At 38.7% G+C, this 17,550-nt stretch overlaps 1 protein-coding gene across 1 annotated transcript; it reads left to right on the top strand.

Annotated features, from left to right (window-relative positions):
- Positions 1-896: 896 nt before the first annotated feature.
- On the top strand, positions 897-13,316 carry LOC135470888 (protein adenylyltransferase SelO, mitochondrial-like). Its single transcript, XM_064749941.1, has 13 exons — positions 897-1,496; positions 2,304-2,442; positions 2,894-3,039; positions 3,320-3,443; positions 4,312-4,427; positions 4,761-4,864; positions 5,044-5,213; positions 5,568-5,602; positions 6,908-7,111; positions 7,549-7,669; positions 8,185-8,339; positions 9,839-10,014; positions 11,117-13,316. The coding sequence occupies exons 1-13, from the start codon at positions 1,003-1,005 to the stop codon at positions 11,239-11,241; spliced, it is 2,109 nt and encodes a 702-aa protein (XP_064606011.1). The 5' UTR covers positions 897-1,002; the 3' UTR covers positions 11,242-13,316.
- The last annotated feature ends 4,234 nt before the right edge of the window (positions 13,317-17,550 follow it).

Here is a 17,550-nt window from a genome sequence, read left to right as displayed (position 1 = left end):
CTTCTCGTGGATGTTGTATTTTACACCTGCAGAAAGGTAAATTAGTCACCGTCCTCCTCGTGGATGTTGTACTTTACACCTGCAGGAAGTTAAATTAGTCACCTTCCTCCTCATGGATGTTGTACTTCACACCTGCAGAAAGGTAAATTAGCCACCGTCCTCCTCGTGGATGTTGTACATCACACCTGCAGAAAGGTAAATTAGTCACCGTCCTCCTCGTGGATGTTCTACCTTATAACAGTAGGAAGGTAAATTAGCCACCGTCCACCTCGTGGATGTTGTACCTGATACCTGCAGGAAGTTAAATTAGCCACCGTCCTCCTCATGGATGTTGTACTGTATACCTGCAGGAAGTTAAAATAGCCACCGTCCTCCGTATGGATGTTGTACTTTATATCTATATGAAGGTAAATTAGGCACATTTTATATAGATGCCGGGGGAAAACAACCGTCTTGCCAAGTACCTGTATATTGTATAGTCCTACAGGCCTATGAACCGCATGTCGGGACAACGGGTCTGGAGAGGCCGTGGTCTTTTGGGTTATTATGATATAGAATACCTTGTCTTATTCATCATCTGTCTTCGATAGTTCGATAATTTATACCGATAATTTATAAGGTACCTTGTCTTATTCATCATCTGTTGTCTATAGTTCGATCATTTGGAGAAGCCCTGTAGTAAATAAAATTTAAGTTAATAGTATGAGATATACAGTGATATAATCCGTATGTCTTTTTAGTGAACACAAATGTGTAACTATATCCCACTACTTTACATTTCGCGCCATATGTGTGGTCATGCGCACTACACCGTCCTCCTGATGGATGTCCGTTCTCCTGGTGGATGTACTTCCGTTCCCCTCGTGGATGTAGGCTGACGAGTACTGTTGAACTTCAGGCCAAATACACGGGTGAAAACAAGATTTTTGAGTTACGGTTGTAATCATGGACAAGGTGTGTTTATTTTGATTTATTGGAAAAGGTGGCAGAGGACAGAGGTCAATGTTTAGATGTCTTGTTCATCGCATTTTGAGTGAGCTGCGCAAAACGGGATTTACATTTAGCAGATCGTCTGCTACGACCTCGCAATGCAAAGAAAACCTGAGCAATAAACAACAAATCAAAACATTTTCTGTCTTGTCATCTAAACGTTACCGGCGAAGAAACGGCATGGCAACTTTTGAAACACTTAAGTTTGATAATTTGGCGTTGCGATGTCTGCCAATTGATAGTGAGGAAGAGAATTACGTTCGGCAGGTGCCCGGTGCCTGTTTCTCCAGGGTGAAGCCGACGCCCGTGGAAAGCCCAGTGATGGTGGCCTATTCAACCCCAGCAATGGAGCTGCTTGATTTAGGCGAGGATCAGTTACAGAGATCCGAGGCCGTGGACTTCTTCAGTGGAAATGCCACATTGAAAGGCTCAGAGACAGCAGCTCATTGTTACTGTGGTCATCAGTTTGGCCATTTCTCTGGTCAGCTTGGAGATGGAGCAGCAATGTAAGGATCATTGACCAATATGTCATCCTACTTAATTATGGCTAGACCACACATAGGATAACACTTTTCCACTGAGCTGACTTATTGTATTTTTTTATGTCATTGGAGTTTTATTATATGTCGTATTCAAGAATATTTCTCTTATTCCAACGGTGTGCCTAGCATTATAGTGGGAGGAAACGAGGCAGAGGCCTGGGGGAAACCCATGACCATCTGCAGGTTGTGAATAGACCATCCCACGTACAACCCGAGAGGGAGCCAGCATGAGCTGGAATAGAACATAGAGCCTAAGCTGATCAACTCAGTCAACAATTCATCAGAATCTCTAAAACCTTTTTTAAAAGTAGGGAAAATATCAGTAAATTTACAAAAGTTTTGCTTCACAGACCTTTAAAGTATTTAATAATCGGCTAAAACTATTCTTCCTGACACTCACTATTTATATGTGAAATTGTCAGATACACACAAACCACTCATTAAGCTGGCCAATGTTAATCACTTTTTAAGAGTATCATTGTCATATGACTGAAAAATTGTTAAGTATGATGTTTAACCCCAAGCACTCACTCACTCACTCTTTCGAGAGTAGGATTATATAGTTGTCTATATTGTATCCAGTGCGCCTATTAATAGTCAAGGCGTTCAAACAGCCAATACATGATGATCCATCAATGGCCATAGCAAGACAGAAAAGTGAGAAAAAACAAACAACAAAAACCCAAAACAAGGAATAAACTCATGTATGAAGGTAATGACATGTCATTGATATAATGTCAGTGTTCATAGTGTACATGTGTGTTACTGAAGGTACCTTGGGGAGGTTATCAACAAGAAGGGAGAGAGATGGGAAATCCAACTGAAGGGTGCTGGCCCCACCCCCTACTCCAGGTCAGCTGACGGCAGGAAGGTGCTGAGGAGCACCATCAGGGAGTTTCTCTGCAGCGAGGTATTGGAATTCAAATACGAATGAAATAATACCCCATTTCTTCTGATTTTTAGGACAGATATTTCTCAGTTTTTTGGAAAGGTAAAGATATGAATATGTTGCTCATAAGATGTACTAACCATGTGAAAAAAAGAAAAGAAACTAAATATTCCTGCTACAGTTGCCTGTATATTGGCTTAAAATAGAACACCGGGAGTCCCAAAAATTAGAAGAATTAGGGTAGTGCTTTTCTGATGTCTGCGGGACTTGGACGGTGCGCTATACACATATAAAACCACATTGAGATAAAGATTTAATCAATTCATCAGGGATAAAATTAATGATATTTATTGGTCAGATGTTTACTTACTATATCTAAGTCACTCTGCTGTTTTCCTTCATTCCCACAGCTGTGGTATGTTTGACAAGAAATGACATCTTGCTCCCATGTGGTCTATGTTAATATTTGCAGGCAATGCACTTTCTTGGTATTCCAACCACTCGTGCTGGCACATGTGTTACATCAGAGAGTACTGTTGTTCGGGACATCTTTTACAGTGGGAATCCAATCAATGAAAAGTGCACCTTGGTCTTGAGAATCGCTCCCACATTTCTAAGGTAACAATAATACATCCAGGATTTAAGCGTATAGGTCATACATAAATTCAGTGTATGCGTTGTTCTGATGCCTAAGTAAACTGATATTACTGGTATAATGTTATACCACCAATTTGTAAATGCCACTGAAAGATTATATATAGTTCAGAGTCTAGAAATTTTGAAGACTAAATATTTCTTACAGCTCAACGGAATCATCATATATGTCATTGCTGTCGATATTTAAAAATTTGAAATGTGTTGAAATTCATACATTGTCAGTCGTTCAATTTTTGAGCAGATTTGGTTCCTTTGAAATCTTCAAGCCCATGGATGGTGTGACAGGTAGAAAAGGCCCAAGTGTTGGGAGGTCAGATATTCTCACCCAGATGTTGGATTACACTGTCAAGACATTTTATCCTCAGGTTGTGTATTTGATACTGTATAGAACTGAGTAGAATTTAAAAGAAAATTATTTTAATGCTTTTATGATCTTTTGTGTAGAAATTCTTTTTTAAAAATTTTGTTTTACTTTTGGAGGAGGTCCCGAATACCAACCATACAACAATTATTTTAAACTGTCATTTTCTCTTTATAGAAATAGCAAAAAAATATTGAGGACCATATTTTCAACTAACTTATTGTACTCTTTGATCTGAACTTTATGTGATTTTTATGTTTTGTCCACCTTTAAGTTGTGGAACTGGACAGACTATTTGTCTGCAGCTCACTGTAAAAGTCAGTCAATTTTTAAGCTGTAACATATGGTAAGCACTATCATAGAAATAGACTCATATAGTAAAAGCACTTATGAGCATAGTTTTCAATTGTCCATCTTGAATTTTAGCTTTTTTCTCACTACATTTTTGTTGGGAAAATAGGATGTCGACTAGTTGACAATCTGATAAAAGAAATGGAAATATACAATCTCAGCAATAATACATATTGCCTTAAGGGAAATAACTCAACGTATAAATGAAATGTGTGGCAACAGTTTTAATGACACATTTAACTGAAAATTAGTGAATGACATTTCATCAAACCAGCTCAGAATGGTTTTATTCATATCCTAAACTTATCTTACTATGTTTGACCACACTGTCAAATCTGCTTTTATAAATGAAGATCTTGTCGTCAGCCAATGTTATATAATGAATAACTGATTTTTGCCATTTTAACATTTAGATGTTACAGAGATATTCTAAGATATTAGGTGAGCTGTGTGCAAAGCATAGCATGTCTAAGATGAATTTATGTGGCTACTTTTATATGTATAGAAATGTTTCATTTAAGATATGGGAAGTGCATGGAGCAGACAAGCAAACAGCTTACTTGGAGTTCTTTAAGGAGATAATACAACGAACAGCCAGACTGGTGGCAGACTGGCAGTGTGTAGGATTCTGCCACGGGTATGTGTCAGATTACCTCCACAAATTATATTGTCTTCACAATAACTTTAATTGCTTTAATTTACATGTAGTTTGTTCATTGAATATGACAATTCTGCTTTATTGTTACATCATATACCACATTTGCTAAAGTGTTATCTTAGCAGATGAAAGCTTCTAAATATTGTAACATCTTTGTATTTCTGAAGTGGGTTAGTTCTCTAACTTATGTCATATTTTTGATAGAATTCAGGATAATGTACCATAAATTAATGATAAGCTGTTGTGTTTGATATTGCTTTTTGCTACATCTTTACAAGCTTAAGTCATCGGTTTTTAATATTCTGATATCAGAGTACTGAACACGGACAACATGAGTGCTGTAGGTGTGACTATAGACTATGGGCCTTATGGCTTCATGGATGCCTATGATCCGGGCTACATTTGTAATGGCTCTGGTAAGTATGTATGTATCTACCAGGATATCTTTGTAGTAGTAAATACAGTGTGACATGGCCAGTAGCAAAATTCTGCCAAAAGGCAAATAATTGATCAGTAATCCTGTTGTTATGTGGTCACATTTTTCTGCAGCACATTTGATTTTCTCATCGTGGTGACTGTTGGTCTTTCCTCATAGATGATGGTGGCAGATATGCATATGACCAGCAGCCAGAGATCTGTAAGTGGAACTGCCTGAAGTTAGCAGAAGCCATCCATATGGCTGTTCCATTGAGCGTGACAACCCCTGCATTGGACAGCTTCATGGAAGTGTATGATAAACATTACCTGGAGAAAATGAGGAAAAAGGTAGGCTGTCTGTTTAAATTACTGTTGATCATTTCATTTATATTACCATTTGTATGGCTTCTTTGCAGGAGAAGTACTGTCTAATCCATTATTTGTACTTTTGAAAGAAAATGCAATTCATGGTATTTTTTATGGAAAACAAACATTATATCGCTTGTCCGACAGAGTAGTCTCCCTTCATGCATGTCAATTTAACAGTAATCATAGACAGAGTAGTCTCCCCTACTCCATATTCTGTCATTTCTATCAGACCGTACAACAGTGACCAGTTCACATAGGATGCCAATGTGTTTGCTTGATAGATATTTAAATTAACATATTATATGTATAATTTTGGAACCTTGTGATTTACAGTTTGGATTGATAAAGAGAGTGGATGATATGGACAAGTAAGTACATGTAAATGTAATCTCACAATGTTCAGTTATTTGGTTTCTTAAAGCAGTAGTGTCCAGATTTAGCTAGTGGTCCTAATTATAAAGATTTTAATCAGTTTAAATAGTACATTAACAGGAGGGTTTCTGAGAAATTTACTAATGGCTTTATTTTTATGGCTAGATTTACTGCCCCAGTTGATCTCCAACTGGCTGCCTGTTGTGACTCAGTCGGTGATGTCAAGGATGGCCAGTCCAAGTGTAGCTAGCCTAAAACGCTGTCAATTCGACATGGATTCTATATGCCAAAAGCAAATATATTGCTGTATCAATTTGAGCCCATAATGGAGGACGTTAAAATTCCAATTTATGACTGGCATCTCTGGCTAAACTTCAGATTGCGGGTATTCAGACATTGAATTTGATCTTTGGCAAGGCATTTCATATGTTTTATTCACTATTCTTTCCCTCTGTCTGGATCATAACAAACATCATTCAATTCCCCCGAGGTATTCTAAATTCATACTTGTATGTGAAGACAACTGCTTGTTATTGGCGGCATTCCGAATAGCTCACATGTATGCTATGTATAGTCACGTACAATATAAATGTGGATGTCGGCGTTAGTGTACAGAGATTTGCTGTCTATCAGTTTTATGTTTAGTTAAGTTTGAGGTTTAGTCGACTGTAACCAAATCTTTTCAAGACCAGCTAGCTGTATTTCTCTCATAAATTTCAGATGATAAATGGCAAGAGCAGATGCAGCTATCTTTTGAGGGTACAAAATCTTTCTGTTTTGTTTTGTTAATCCACGTTTTCCTGAGGGTCAAATTGTCTGGAAACTTGGAAAAAAATAACTCCAGGGTTCTTTGATTACCTGTTTTTGTAACCGTATTCAGGGCTGAAAACCAGTTTGGAAGAATTTGGATATGCTTGTTGTCACTCTTGTACTGTAGCTTTTTTGAGCTAAATGGCGAAGCTCTGACAGCTCATAAAAAGGTGTGAAACCAGCCTCATTATCTAATGATTTTAAGTGCTGTATTACTCTGATTAATGTACCCTATTTAAATAATTTTTCAAACTCAATTAAACAATATATACAGGGGTAGCAATCAGTAAATGATAAATGTGGACTCTAATCGTTTACACATTTTAACATAAATTCAGCCTTAACATACACTTAGTTTAGTGCTTTTTTAATTTACATTCTGGCACCTGATTTTTTTAAAGGAGTTTATTTTTTTGCTATATTATAGTTAATGACTTTTAGTTTATGTTTTGATTTGAGGAAACAACTTTTTGGTATTTTTATTTTGACAGGGATCTTGTGGCTAATTTCTTGGACACCATGCACAAGACGTCAGCTGACTTCACTAACACATTTCGCTGTTTGAGTGACCTCCCCCTACCAGGATGTGATGAACATGAACAGAAAAAGGCTGAGGTGTTACAGTACATTCTGTCCCAATGTTCTACCATAGCAGAACTGCGAAAGGCAGTGTCAAAGCCTCGCATGGACCCAAGGTATAAGAACGTTATGCCCTTTAAACACAACTTGTTAGAAACTGAGATCACATACGTACTTCATAAAATTCATCAGTAAGAAGCTTGTTGCTCATTACAAGTGTTTATTTAATTTTCAGGAAAAACAAATCAGAAGACAATACACAAAAACTTTCTGCCCTCAGCAGCATGGTAATGGTTTCAAACATGAAGAAAGTGTGAAAATGTGTGACTGAATAGTTTCTAAATGATTTATTCCTTTTCAAGGACATAGTTAACCACTCAAATGTACAAGACACTGTTTCATGTATTTGAAATACCAGGCATGTCTTTTTTTAACCATGTCATCTTAATATTAATTTGCAATAAAGGCTTTTAATTGAAGACAGATTTAGACTAGCAAAGATGTACAGGTGAATAGAGAAGCCTGATTCTATACTACGTGCTGTTTCCTGCAGACAATTTCAGATGTTTGTGATGATCCTACAGTCTAACCCAGAACTGCTGAGTCAGCTAGGAGGAGCACAACGGTCAGTCCTACAGGAGCTTCAGAGGATAGAGAAAGTCAAGGAGTTACAAGTGAGTCTGACCCTATTATGCTTCAATCATATGGATGGTGATTATTGTACAGGTAGCAAATGATGGTAGGAATGCAGTATAATTTGAATAATTTTGTGCATACTTAAACCTAATGATTCAGATAAAAATTGAAGATTGTTGTTTTTGGGGGTTTTCTTTCTTACTGACAGGAGGCATTTCGACGGAGCAATTTCTGATTTAAGTCAAAATTTAAACTTTCATCATGGTGCATAGTTTATGATCCAAGAAGTTGAAATGTTGATTTAATTCCTGATATTATATTTACTACATGTTTTTGTTAAAAATTGTTTTACTTAAAATTTTAAATTGTAACTAAAGTAAATCCTGGATGTGTATACTTCACCCAAGTCTCTATACTGTTTTGTTTCTACCTTGTGTGTTGTGTGTAATGTTGCACATTATTTGACACAGAATTCTGTTGTGTTTATGTGTGATTTTTATCACACGAAATACCTAAATTTTTCAGTTTCAGTACCATAAAATATGTGTTGTAGGGTGTGAGTGAAGATAATCAACGGGAAAGTAATGAAAAGCTGTGGAAGGATTGGTTATCTGTGTACTGTGACAGACTAAGGCTGGAAGGTGAGGGAGAAGACTGTGAGGCCGTGAACAGGCAGAGAGTGGAGGTGATGGACTCTACAAACCCCAGGTAAGTGGGATGGAGGGGAGTACAGACCCATACAAACCCCAGGTTAGGGGAGAGAATACAGGCTAATACAAACCCCAAGTAAGTTGGGTGGAGGGGAGTACAGACCCATAGAAACCCCAGGTAAGGGGAGAGAATATAGGCTAATACATACCCCAGGTAAGTGGGGTAGAGGGGAGTACAGACCCATACAAACCCCAGGTAAGGGGGGAGAATACAGGCTAATACATAACCCAGGTAAGTGGGGTAGAGGGGAGTACAGACTCATACAAACCCCAGGTAAGGGGAGAGAATACAGGCTAATACAGACCCCAGGTAAGTGGAGTGTAGGGGAGTACAGACCCATACAAACCCAAGGTAAGTGGGGAGAATACGGGCTAATACAGACCACAGGTATGTGGGGTGGAGGGGAGTACAGTCCCATACAAACCCCAGGTAAGGGGAGAGAATACAGGCTAATACAGACCCAGGTAAGTGGGGTGTAGGGGAGTACAGACCCATACAAACCCCAGGTAAGGGGAGAGAATACAGGCAAACCCCAGGTAAGTGGGGTGGAGGGGAGTACAGACCCATACAAACCCCAGGTAAGGGGAGAGAATACAGGCTAATACAAACCCCAGGTAAGTGGGGTGGAGGGGAGTACAGACCCTTACAAACCCAAGGTAAGTGGGGTGGAGGGGAGTTCAGACCCATGCAAATCCCAGGCAAGGGGAGAGAGTACAGGCTAATACAAACCCCAGGTAAGTGGGGTGGAGGGGAGTACAGACCCATACAAACCCCAGGTAAGTGGGGGTGGAGGGGAGTACAGACCCTTACAAACCCCATGTAAGGGGAGAAAATACAGGCCCGTACAAATCCCAAGTAAAGGGAGAGAATACAGGCTCACTCAAGCAGGTCATATGGTTTCTGCAAAGGCTATTTAATAGTTCTGGGTAGATTCTACCTGTGTCAAGCGCTACATGTATCTACTGAGTGCAGCATCATACATAATGTCATTATGTCAAATCATTAAACAAATAAATTTACTGAATATTCAAGTATACAGCCTTTTATCAGTAGTATGGTTAAATAAATTTCTTGCAGTCAGTGTATTTTGTTTTGTACAATATACTCTTCAAGCATTACTTCTGTTTATGTACTTTTTGTGTTGATGTTAAAACGTAGAGATTGTTGTCCAAGATTCTCAAAGCTGTTGTTGGGGGCCTCTGTGGCTCAGTTGGTTAACGCGCTAGCGCAGTGTCATGACCCAGGAGCCTCTCACCAATGCAGTCGCTGTGAGTTCAAGTCCAGCTCATGCTGGCTTCCTCTCTGGCTGTATGTGGGAAGGTCTGGCAGCAGCCTGTGAATGGTCATGGGTCTCCTTCGGGCTACGCCCGGTTTCCTCCCACCATAATGCTGGCTGCCGTCGTATCAGTGAAATATCCGTGAGTACAGTGTAAAACACCAATGAAATAAATAAATAAATCAATAAATCAAAGCTGTTGTTGGTTTTATGTTGTCAGATTTATACTGAGGAATTACATCGCTCAGAATGCCATAACTGCAGCTGAGATGGGGGACTTCTCTGAAGTGAGGCGTGTGTTATGGCTGCTGGAAAATCCCTTCAGTAAAACATCACCTCTGGGGGAGAGAGACGTGTCCAGTGGACAGGTGTCTGCATCAGCTGATGATGACTCAGGTGAGCTGCCTGTTGAGGTTTATCATGTCATCAACATCTGGTATAGGCCATCATTTTATAGTGTTAAAAAAAATGTCTGCAACAAGTATTAATAATAACTACTAAGGGAAATCTGTTAAAACCAAAATTTCTGAGCACTAAAACTAACTATTGATGCAGATTAGTGATGGAAATGTTGTCATGGGAATTATGCTAACTTCGTTGTGCATGTTGTAGAATGATGAGCAATTCCTATAATTTGATGAAAATCTAATTCACGATTAGAAAATTGGAAGAATATCAGTCAGATAAATAATGACTGTCCAAATTGTCTGAAAGTTATCAAGAAATTTGATAGAATTTGTTGTGAGTGTAGGTGCGATATAGAACACCATCTCCATGTGCAGCTACCCACAGTTTTTAGAGCTATGCTGATGAAGTATTGGTTTTTCAAAGTGTACTAAATCTGAATAAACTTTTAAACATTTGACCCATGGATCACAAAGTGATCTTAGACTTAAGCCAAAATTTCAAATCAGTTTAAAATAACTATTACTTACGTAACAAGATCAAGTTGTTGCTTGACAACATAAATTTCGGGTAAGTTATTGTAAATAAATTTCAGCTAAAATGACTGACAGGAAGATACCAAGGCTAGTGATTGATAGTTTGACTGAAGTCTAAGATGGCTTCGTGATCCAGGGGTCTGCACTCCATCTTGAAGCAGATGTTTGTTAGCATGGCTCAGATCATGAACAGAGTATGTCGTAAAGTGAGGAATTTATATAGGTGTTTAGAACAGAGAAAATAAAACAGTAAATGTACCACAGAATCATTAAGTACATGTAAGTGTGAAGTTGCTACATCATATACAGAAGCTAGCCTATAAGCAGATGTAGAGATTTGTGGGAGTTTGGCCAGATGATCACAGCTGTTACAGATGTAGTGATCCATGCTCAGACAAGCAGCCAACTGTCAGCAGGACGTGAGCTTAGATTCTATGGGTGTTTTTAAAGACATGTTTAAAGGTAAAAAAAATTCATCATAGAATACCTTTATAGTCAGTTGAGGTAATTGAAAAACAAGGAATGTCCTGAGTTTTAAAATAAGTTGTGTGGTTTAGTTTCAGCCTCCGTAGCTGACGGAGAAGCCAGGGTAGGTAACTCTGCCTCATGTGCCTTAGGAGTGATGGATGTGGCCTATGACAGCAAGCCTCCTGATTGGTCCAGAGAACTGAGGGTTACATGATCCTCATAAGGCTCTTACATTGGTCAAGTCTATGGGTAGCACTGTATCCTCATATACAGTGCAGGTGTAGAAGTGATCTTTGTGAGAGGCGGTGATACAGTCTCCAGGTTACAGTATATTTGTACACAAACTGCCAGCCCCTTCATACAATATGGAACATTATGGTGGTTTATTGATAATGTTCTTTACAGGCTCCTGTCACTCTGTAGTGAACGCCAATTTTAAGATACAAAAACCTTCATTATTCTAAATCAAGTAGAAAACGTGATATTGTTTCTTAAAGATTGCAGGAATTAGAAGCAGTCAGTGTGAGTGGCAGGTGTCTGTCATGATATATGAAGGGGAGGGGCATATGTGTGAGAATGACGGTAATGAAATAAAACTCCTTAATACTGGAGGGTTTCTTATCTGATGATGAACTGTAACTCTGGAGATGCAAGACTGATTACACTGATGTGTACCCAGTGTGAAACTATTTTATTCCCATTTATTTATGGTTTTAAGACTTTGAAATGGTGGAAAATGTTAGGCATATAAGTATATGTGCATGTGCACTTGGCACTGGAGAGTGGAGATACAAGTACATGTCCAACAACTCTTCAGAGACATTGAGGGCATAAAAGGGGTTAGTCAGGTGTTGAACACAAGTCACTGGTCTTGCAAGCATACCACTAATACACAGGGACTAAAACCTGATTCTATCCTGAAAAACGTGAAAATTAAAACCTGCTTAATTTAAATGGCCAATCTGTCATTGGTTCCTCTGCTTTCATCTCCTTGAAATAAATTGGTTTCAAGTGTCTACACTGCTCATGAAAATCAACACTTGACATCCGGGACAGGTGCAGATATGCATGATGAGGAACCCCAAAAAGTTTTACATGCTACACTATCAGTATGCTAGCGTTTTGTGCACCTTGTTTGATGCAAGAGGAAACCTGTGCTGTAGTTTTCAGGTTTTGGTGATGAAAACAGCCAACGTGTGCTCACACATTAGATTCCTCCAGAAGTTTGTGAATACAGCTTATTACGTGGTAATCAGCAACTTGAAACTTGGATAATGATATAATTTTTTACCTGTGAAAATTGTCAACCTTGCACTTATGATATTTGGAATGATATGCTATTCCAGAATATTGTTTAGAACTTTCACATATTTTCACGTATATATGTCGTCACTGTAGTGAGGGCAAAAAAAAAAAAAATAGGAAGACCAGTGGATATTATCACGGCCAAATTGTCAATAGTGTATCAGCAGTTAAGCCCAGTAATGACTTCAGTCTGGACAAGATTTCCATTACTATTAGGATTAGACTGGTATTAAGATTTATTTGCCTTTATAACTACACGCCTCCATTTACATGTAATTTCAAATGTCACAGCCAAACTAACAACATGTCTGTTTAGATTTATTTAGCACCCATGGTCTTCCTCATGGATGGGGAACTTTTTCACTCTATGTTAACAGATACAATATATGATATCTACAAACTGGAGAATTTTTACTTCATGTCAACACATACCTCGTTAGTCCTATGACCGATATATACATTTAACTGACTCATGTTGTTCGCTATGTCAACAGACAGTGACTGTACATCAAAATAATTTCGTATTTGTATAAATATATCTATTAGATATAAAATGTGAAGTCAGATATGTTGTGAAGATTTTTTATCACAGAAGTCGATGTACATGTGTGGAAATGGGACATTAATATTTATTGATTGTTTACATTGATTCGTCCTTCTTGTTTGCCATGATATAGACGTCTTTTAGCTGATCCACGTTGAAGCATGGACGTCGTGTTTACCGTAATTGTAACACGCATTTCCTGCTGAATTTTTCTAAAGGTAAACTGCTGTATTTTTTATATAATGTGTGAAAGCTATTCGCTTACTACATGTTATTTTTCCGCGTTTTTCCAGCCATAAACTTCCTATTTGGAACTGTGAACTGAAGAATAAAACGCTGACTGGAGTAAATGTCGGGTGTCCGTATTTTACGGGAAACGTTTGACCAGATGCCAATTGCAGCGTCTTTACTGTTTTAATAAAATAATAATATAAATCTGACCTTAAGTTTTTCAGTATTACCACTGCGCGGTAGCGATGGTGCCGTGAGAATTTGTGTTGTGAAATTCAGGCTGCCAAATATGTCAATTCACATTGGAATGGTTGATGTGTAGGACCTACGCGCATAGTATTAAACCTGGCATAATGAACCTCACGCGCACGGTGCATTAAAGTTACGTGTATAGTTCAGGCCAATCCCTTAGACTGGCATTAGGCCTATTCAGACTATATCTTGACTTCATAAAATAGCTGTTGAACAGATATTCGCCAAGTTGAATGCAATATCATATAGTCTTACCTTAATTTACATTACCCATCAGAGCCCTGACAGTGCGTTTACCGTCTCCTTTCTGAAAGTGAAATACTGTAAGTGTTGTTTGTTTATTACGTGTAAATAAAGTCTGTAATGTATCCAAGCCAAGGTGCTAATTAATATGCATGTTCCAATCAATGTGTTGCCTTGAACTTCAGAGTGAAACTCTGACCGAAGTCGCTTTTTCGCTGGCTGTTTTATGCGTGACCAGATGCCATTTATCACACTGTCATTTCAATTGTCTTTCGCCTTACGTTTGTCTTAATTGTGTCACAACTGGAGTGTGACGCCTTTTACTCTTGGTGTTTATAAATTTAGGTTGTTAAGTACATTGATTGGGATTTAAAAAGTTGATGCCTATACCCGTAATATTAACCCGACTAATCGAACTCATCGACATCCAGGTATTCATTCCTTATTTGGGTACGAACCTCTTTGGATGCAGTGCACTTTACCCCAATCTCGTGTGCAATTACCGAGTTGAGGTGCGTGGTACGATGTTATGTATCTCTTGATCCCTTGCAGATGAAGAAAACCTTGTGAAGCGACACAACATTATACCCTTTTAGTCTGGTTTTGACGAGCCAAATGATATGAAAGGCATTGCTTTAAGTCAGAAACGACATTCGAATGGCATTTACCAAAAAGCTGCAATATAAACTGGTTTACATGACTTAGTTTTAAAGCTGATGCCCATACATGTATGCATGAATCGACGAAGCCTCCACTCTGCACAAAGTCAGCTGTGTATCCTAGAAGAGCCCTAAGTCTATTTGGCTTGTATTGTCCACACCCATTAGTATTCTAGGATACCTCGTCAATCGACATTGGTGATCTGCTCTTAGATTTGAACTGGATGTGGACAGTCGAAGGGGTTTCGGCTTGTGCATGACAGCGGGCCTAGTCGAATTACCCTCACTCCATTTCCAGTTGTGGACAATCGGTTATGCATTGAACTGGCAACGTTGGCCACATAAATGGATCAATAGGTTTTCAATGGCTCCATGGCAGTTCAATGGTTTTTGCATGTTAACATCATTGTTTAATGACATGCTGTCCGTCAGCAATTTAGGCCACCTTCGCCTCAAACAGTAAGGTTCTTGTTCACATGAGAGAGTGAGAGTAGATCACTGACACGCGATTTAAAGTTTAAAAGGAAACATGGAACGTGGTCCCCAAAAAGGAAAGTAGAACAGAAAAGAAAGCTGTCGCTATGAGAAGATTGTTACAATCCATACAATCATGAATCCATAAAATTACCCACCAGGAGATCACCTATAAAACATCATGAACACATCAAATCACCCACTGGGAGCTCACTTTGTTCATCATGAATCCATAAAATTACCCACCAGGAGATCACCTATAAAACATCATGAACACATCAAATCACCCACTGGGAGCTCACTTTGTTCATCATGAATCCATAAAATTACCCACCAGGAGATCACCTATAAAACATCATGAACACATCAAATTACCCACTGGGAGCTCACTTTGTTCATCATGAATCCATAAAATTACCCACCAGGAGATCACCTATAAAACATCATGAACACATCAAATCACCCACTGGGGGCTCACTTTGACCATGATAAACACATCCAGTCAGCCACCGAGAGCTCATATTGACCTTCATGAGCACATCCAGTAACTAAAGCTTTGAAAACATGTTTTCTTCCTTGAAAATACTGAAACAAAGATCACAACGGCAGGCCATAGAATGTCAGTACCCAGATTCACAACCTCGAACTCACTAAGCACATACATACACATCGCAAAGTACAGGCGTAATATATTAAATTAACCGTTCCGTTCTACCCGGATGATAGGCGTAGATGTACAAATCTCCACGGCTTTCCCTTTCCTCTGAATCTCACTTCAGTAATTCCAGAGCGTGAAATGTTCATTGTTGTAGATGCGTATACCGTAATTGGCACGTAAATAATATAAACCTGTACACATATCCTTTCTGGGTAATATTCTCCGCCGTGTAATTCCCTCACACCTGTCACCAACCACCCGACTAAAGATAATTGATGTCGCCGAAACCCTCAGACTTTCACACACGATCGCCGCAGTTGCCCCATACATCATTATAACTCATCTCGACCTGAAGCCAATTCCGGTCCTCATGCCATCATTGTCTACTGTAGCAAATATTCTCCAATACATCTTGTGTTGTAACAATCTTTTCATACCTCGCCTGTTTCCCCACTATCTACACCACATATGTATACAGAACTGTTTTCTGATTGCCTTCAACACAATGCTATTTTTCATCCTGAAAAACAGTTCTGAACGCTTGGCCAAACACTAACGCATATATCATTTGGATGTTTCATGCGATAGAGCCCGGTGACAAATATAATTGATTGCGTTTCTACAAAGAACAATTTTAGAAACAGTATGCTTCACGTCTCAATTATATTTGAACAGATAGGTTCACCTTAGGTAAATCGACTTAGATGTCAAACAGTAGACCGCTTTCTTGCAACGACCGAAATCTGTTCATACCATGATCAGGCTAATCTATGTTTTAGCATAGCAAAATATATTTGGGTGTAATATTGTGAAATATAATACTATAAACATAAGCCGACAACCTGCGGATGGTCGTGGGTTTCCCCCGTGCTCTGCCCAGTTTCTTCCTACCATACAGCTGGGAGCGGTCGTTTAAGTAAAATATTTTTAGTACGGCATAAAACACTAATCAAATAAATAAATAAATAAATAAAAACAAATATAAGCCTTTGTTAAAAAAAAGGTTCCTCTTAGAATTGGCAGATTTGCGTTGTTTTCTAGTGGAAAGGGCTTGGCTGTGACTTTGTTTGCAATTCCCACAGCAATTAGTACTGCACCTCGTGCAGGTGTATTTGGATACTAAGTTAAGGCAAGTATTTTTGTACGTTTTTGTTTAGTGTGAATCCCTTGCATATGTCTGATATTTCAATAAATATGATTGTTATCACATGTGCGACTAGGGCTACTATTATGACTACTGCGTTAGCATGATGCTTAATGTGAAAGTGTCCAAGTCACAAAACAGACCATGCATGCATCAAGTAAAAACGAAGATTGTTGTAGAAATTTCCGATCTAAACCAGTGTCAGCTATAGTGTTGGCTTGCACGCAGTTTTATATTGGAAATATACTCTTCAAACACAGAGGTTTAAAAGTTGTGCACAGCTCAATCCGTCCTAAACACAACTGTTTCTTTATTTTCCGATTGTTTAGATGAGCGAACCTTTAGAATGGGTAATAAGCGCTCATCACATATAGTCTGCGTTCTCAGGGGATGGAGGAACACCTATGTCCGTATACAGGACGTGATCAGCGCGGATATTTAAATAAAATATACTGTATGTGATATATCTGGCAAACATCAGATGATCCGATATGTAGATGTCTAAGCTAACTGACTACATGTATATAGACCGGATAGAGTTTTCCACATGTATGTTTTGATACTATTAGCTTTCTATACAAGTTGCTGACCAGTATACCTACTGAGAAACTTTTTCGTTTCTGTCATGTTTTTTCAAATATATATTTTCATGTATTTTGTCATACCTCACATTAGATAATATACTGACCCGCTTTAAAAACGCGCCAGTATGAATCCGTGAAAATACCATGATAGTTTGAGAATAACAACGGAGAATGTTGTTAGGTTTGATAGCGCGTTTGTGTGAGTCTTGACCAAAATGCAACACTGTACTGGAAACACACGTTTTTTACTCCTGAAAAAACATGAAAAGTTTAGTGTCATTACTTGTGGGTGCAGAAATGGAGTATAAAGGGAAGGCATTCCAAGGCTATCCGGACAACCGCTGTGGCAGCGGTTGACACTTGAGGAACGGGAGCAGGCTATTGGCTTGATTGAAGTTTTCCTGACTTCAAACGCTATAGCAGCAAGGT

This window comes from Liolophura sinensis, chromosome 1, assembly GCF_032854445.1.
Source record: "Liolophura sinensis isolate JHLJ2023 chromosome 1, CUHK_Ljap_v2, whole genome shotgun sequence".
NCBI classification, from domain to species: domain Eukaryota; kingdom Metazoa; phylum Mollusca; class Polyplacophora; order Chitonida; family Chitonidae; genus Liolophura; species Liolophura sinensis.
Note: the sequence above shows the minus strand (reverse complement) of the source record. Positions and strands in the feature narration are given on the sequence as shown.

Excerpts from the sequence above, each read along its gene's own strand:
- LOC135470888 (XM_064749941.1), top strand. The coding sequence starts at position 1,003 with ATGTTTAGATGTCTTGTTCATCGCATTTTGAGTGAGCTGCGCAAAACG. Across the intron at positions 1,497-2,303 it reads CTTGGAGATGGAGCAGCAAT|GTACCTTGGGGAGGTTATCA; the intron begins GTAAGGATCATT and ends GTGTTACTGAAG. Across the intron at positions 2,443-2,893 it reads GGGAGTTTCTCTGCAGCGAG|GCAATGCACTTTCTTGGTAT; the intron begins GTATTGGAATTC and ends TAATATTTGCAG.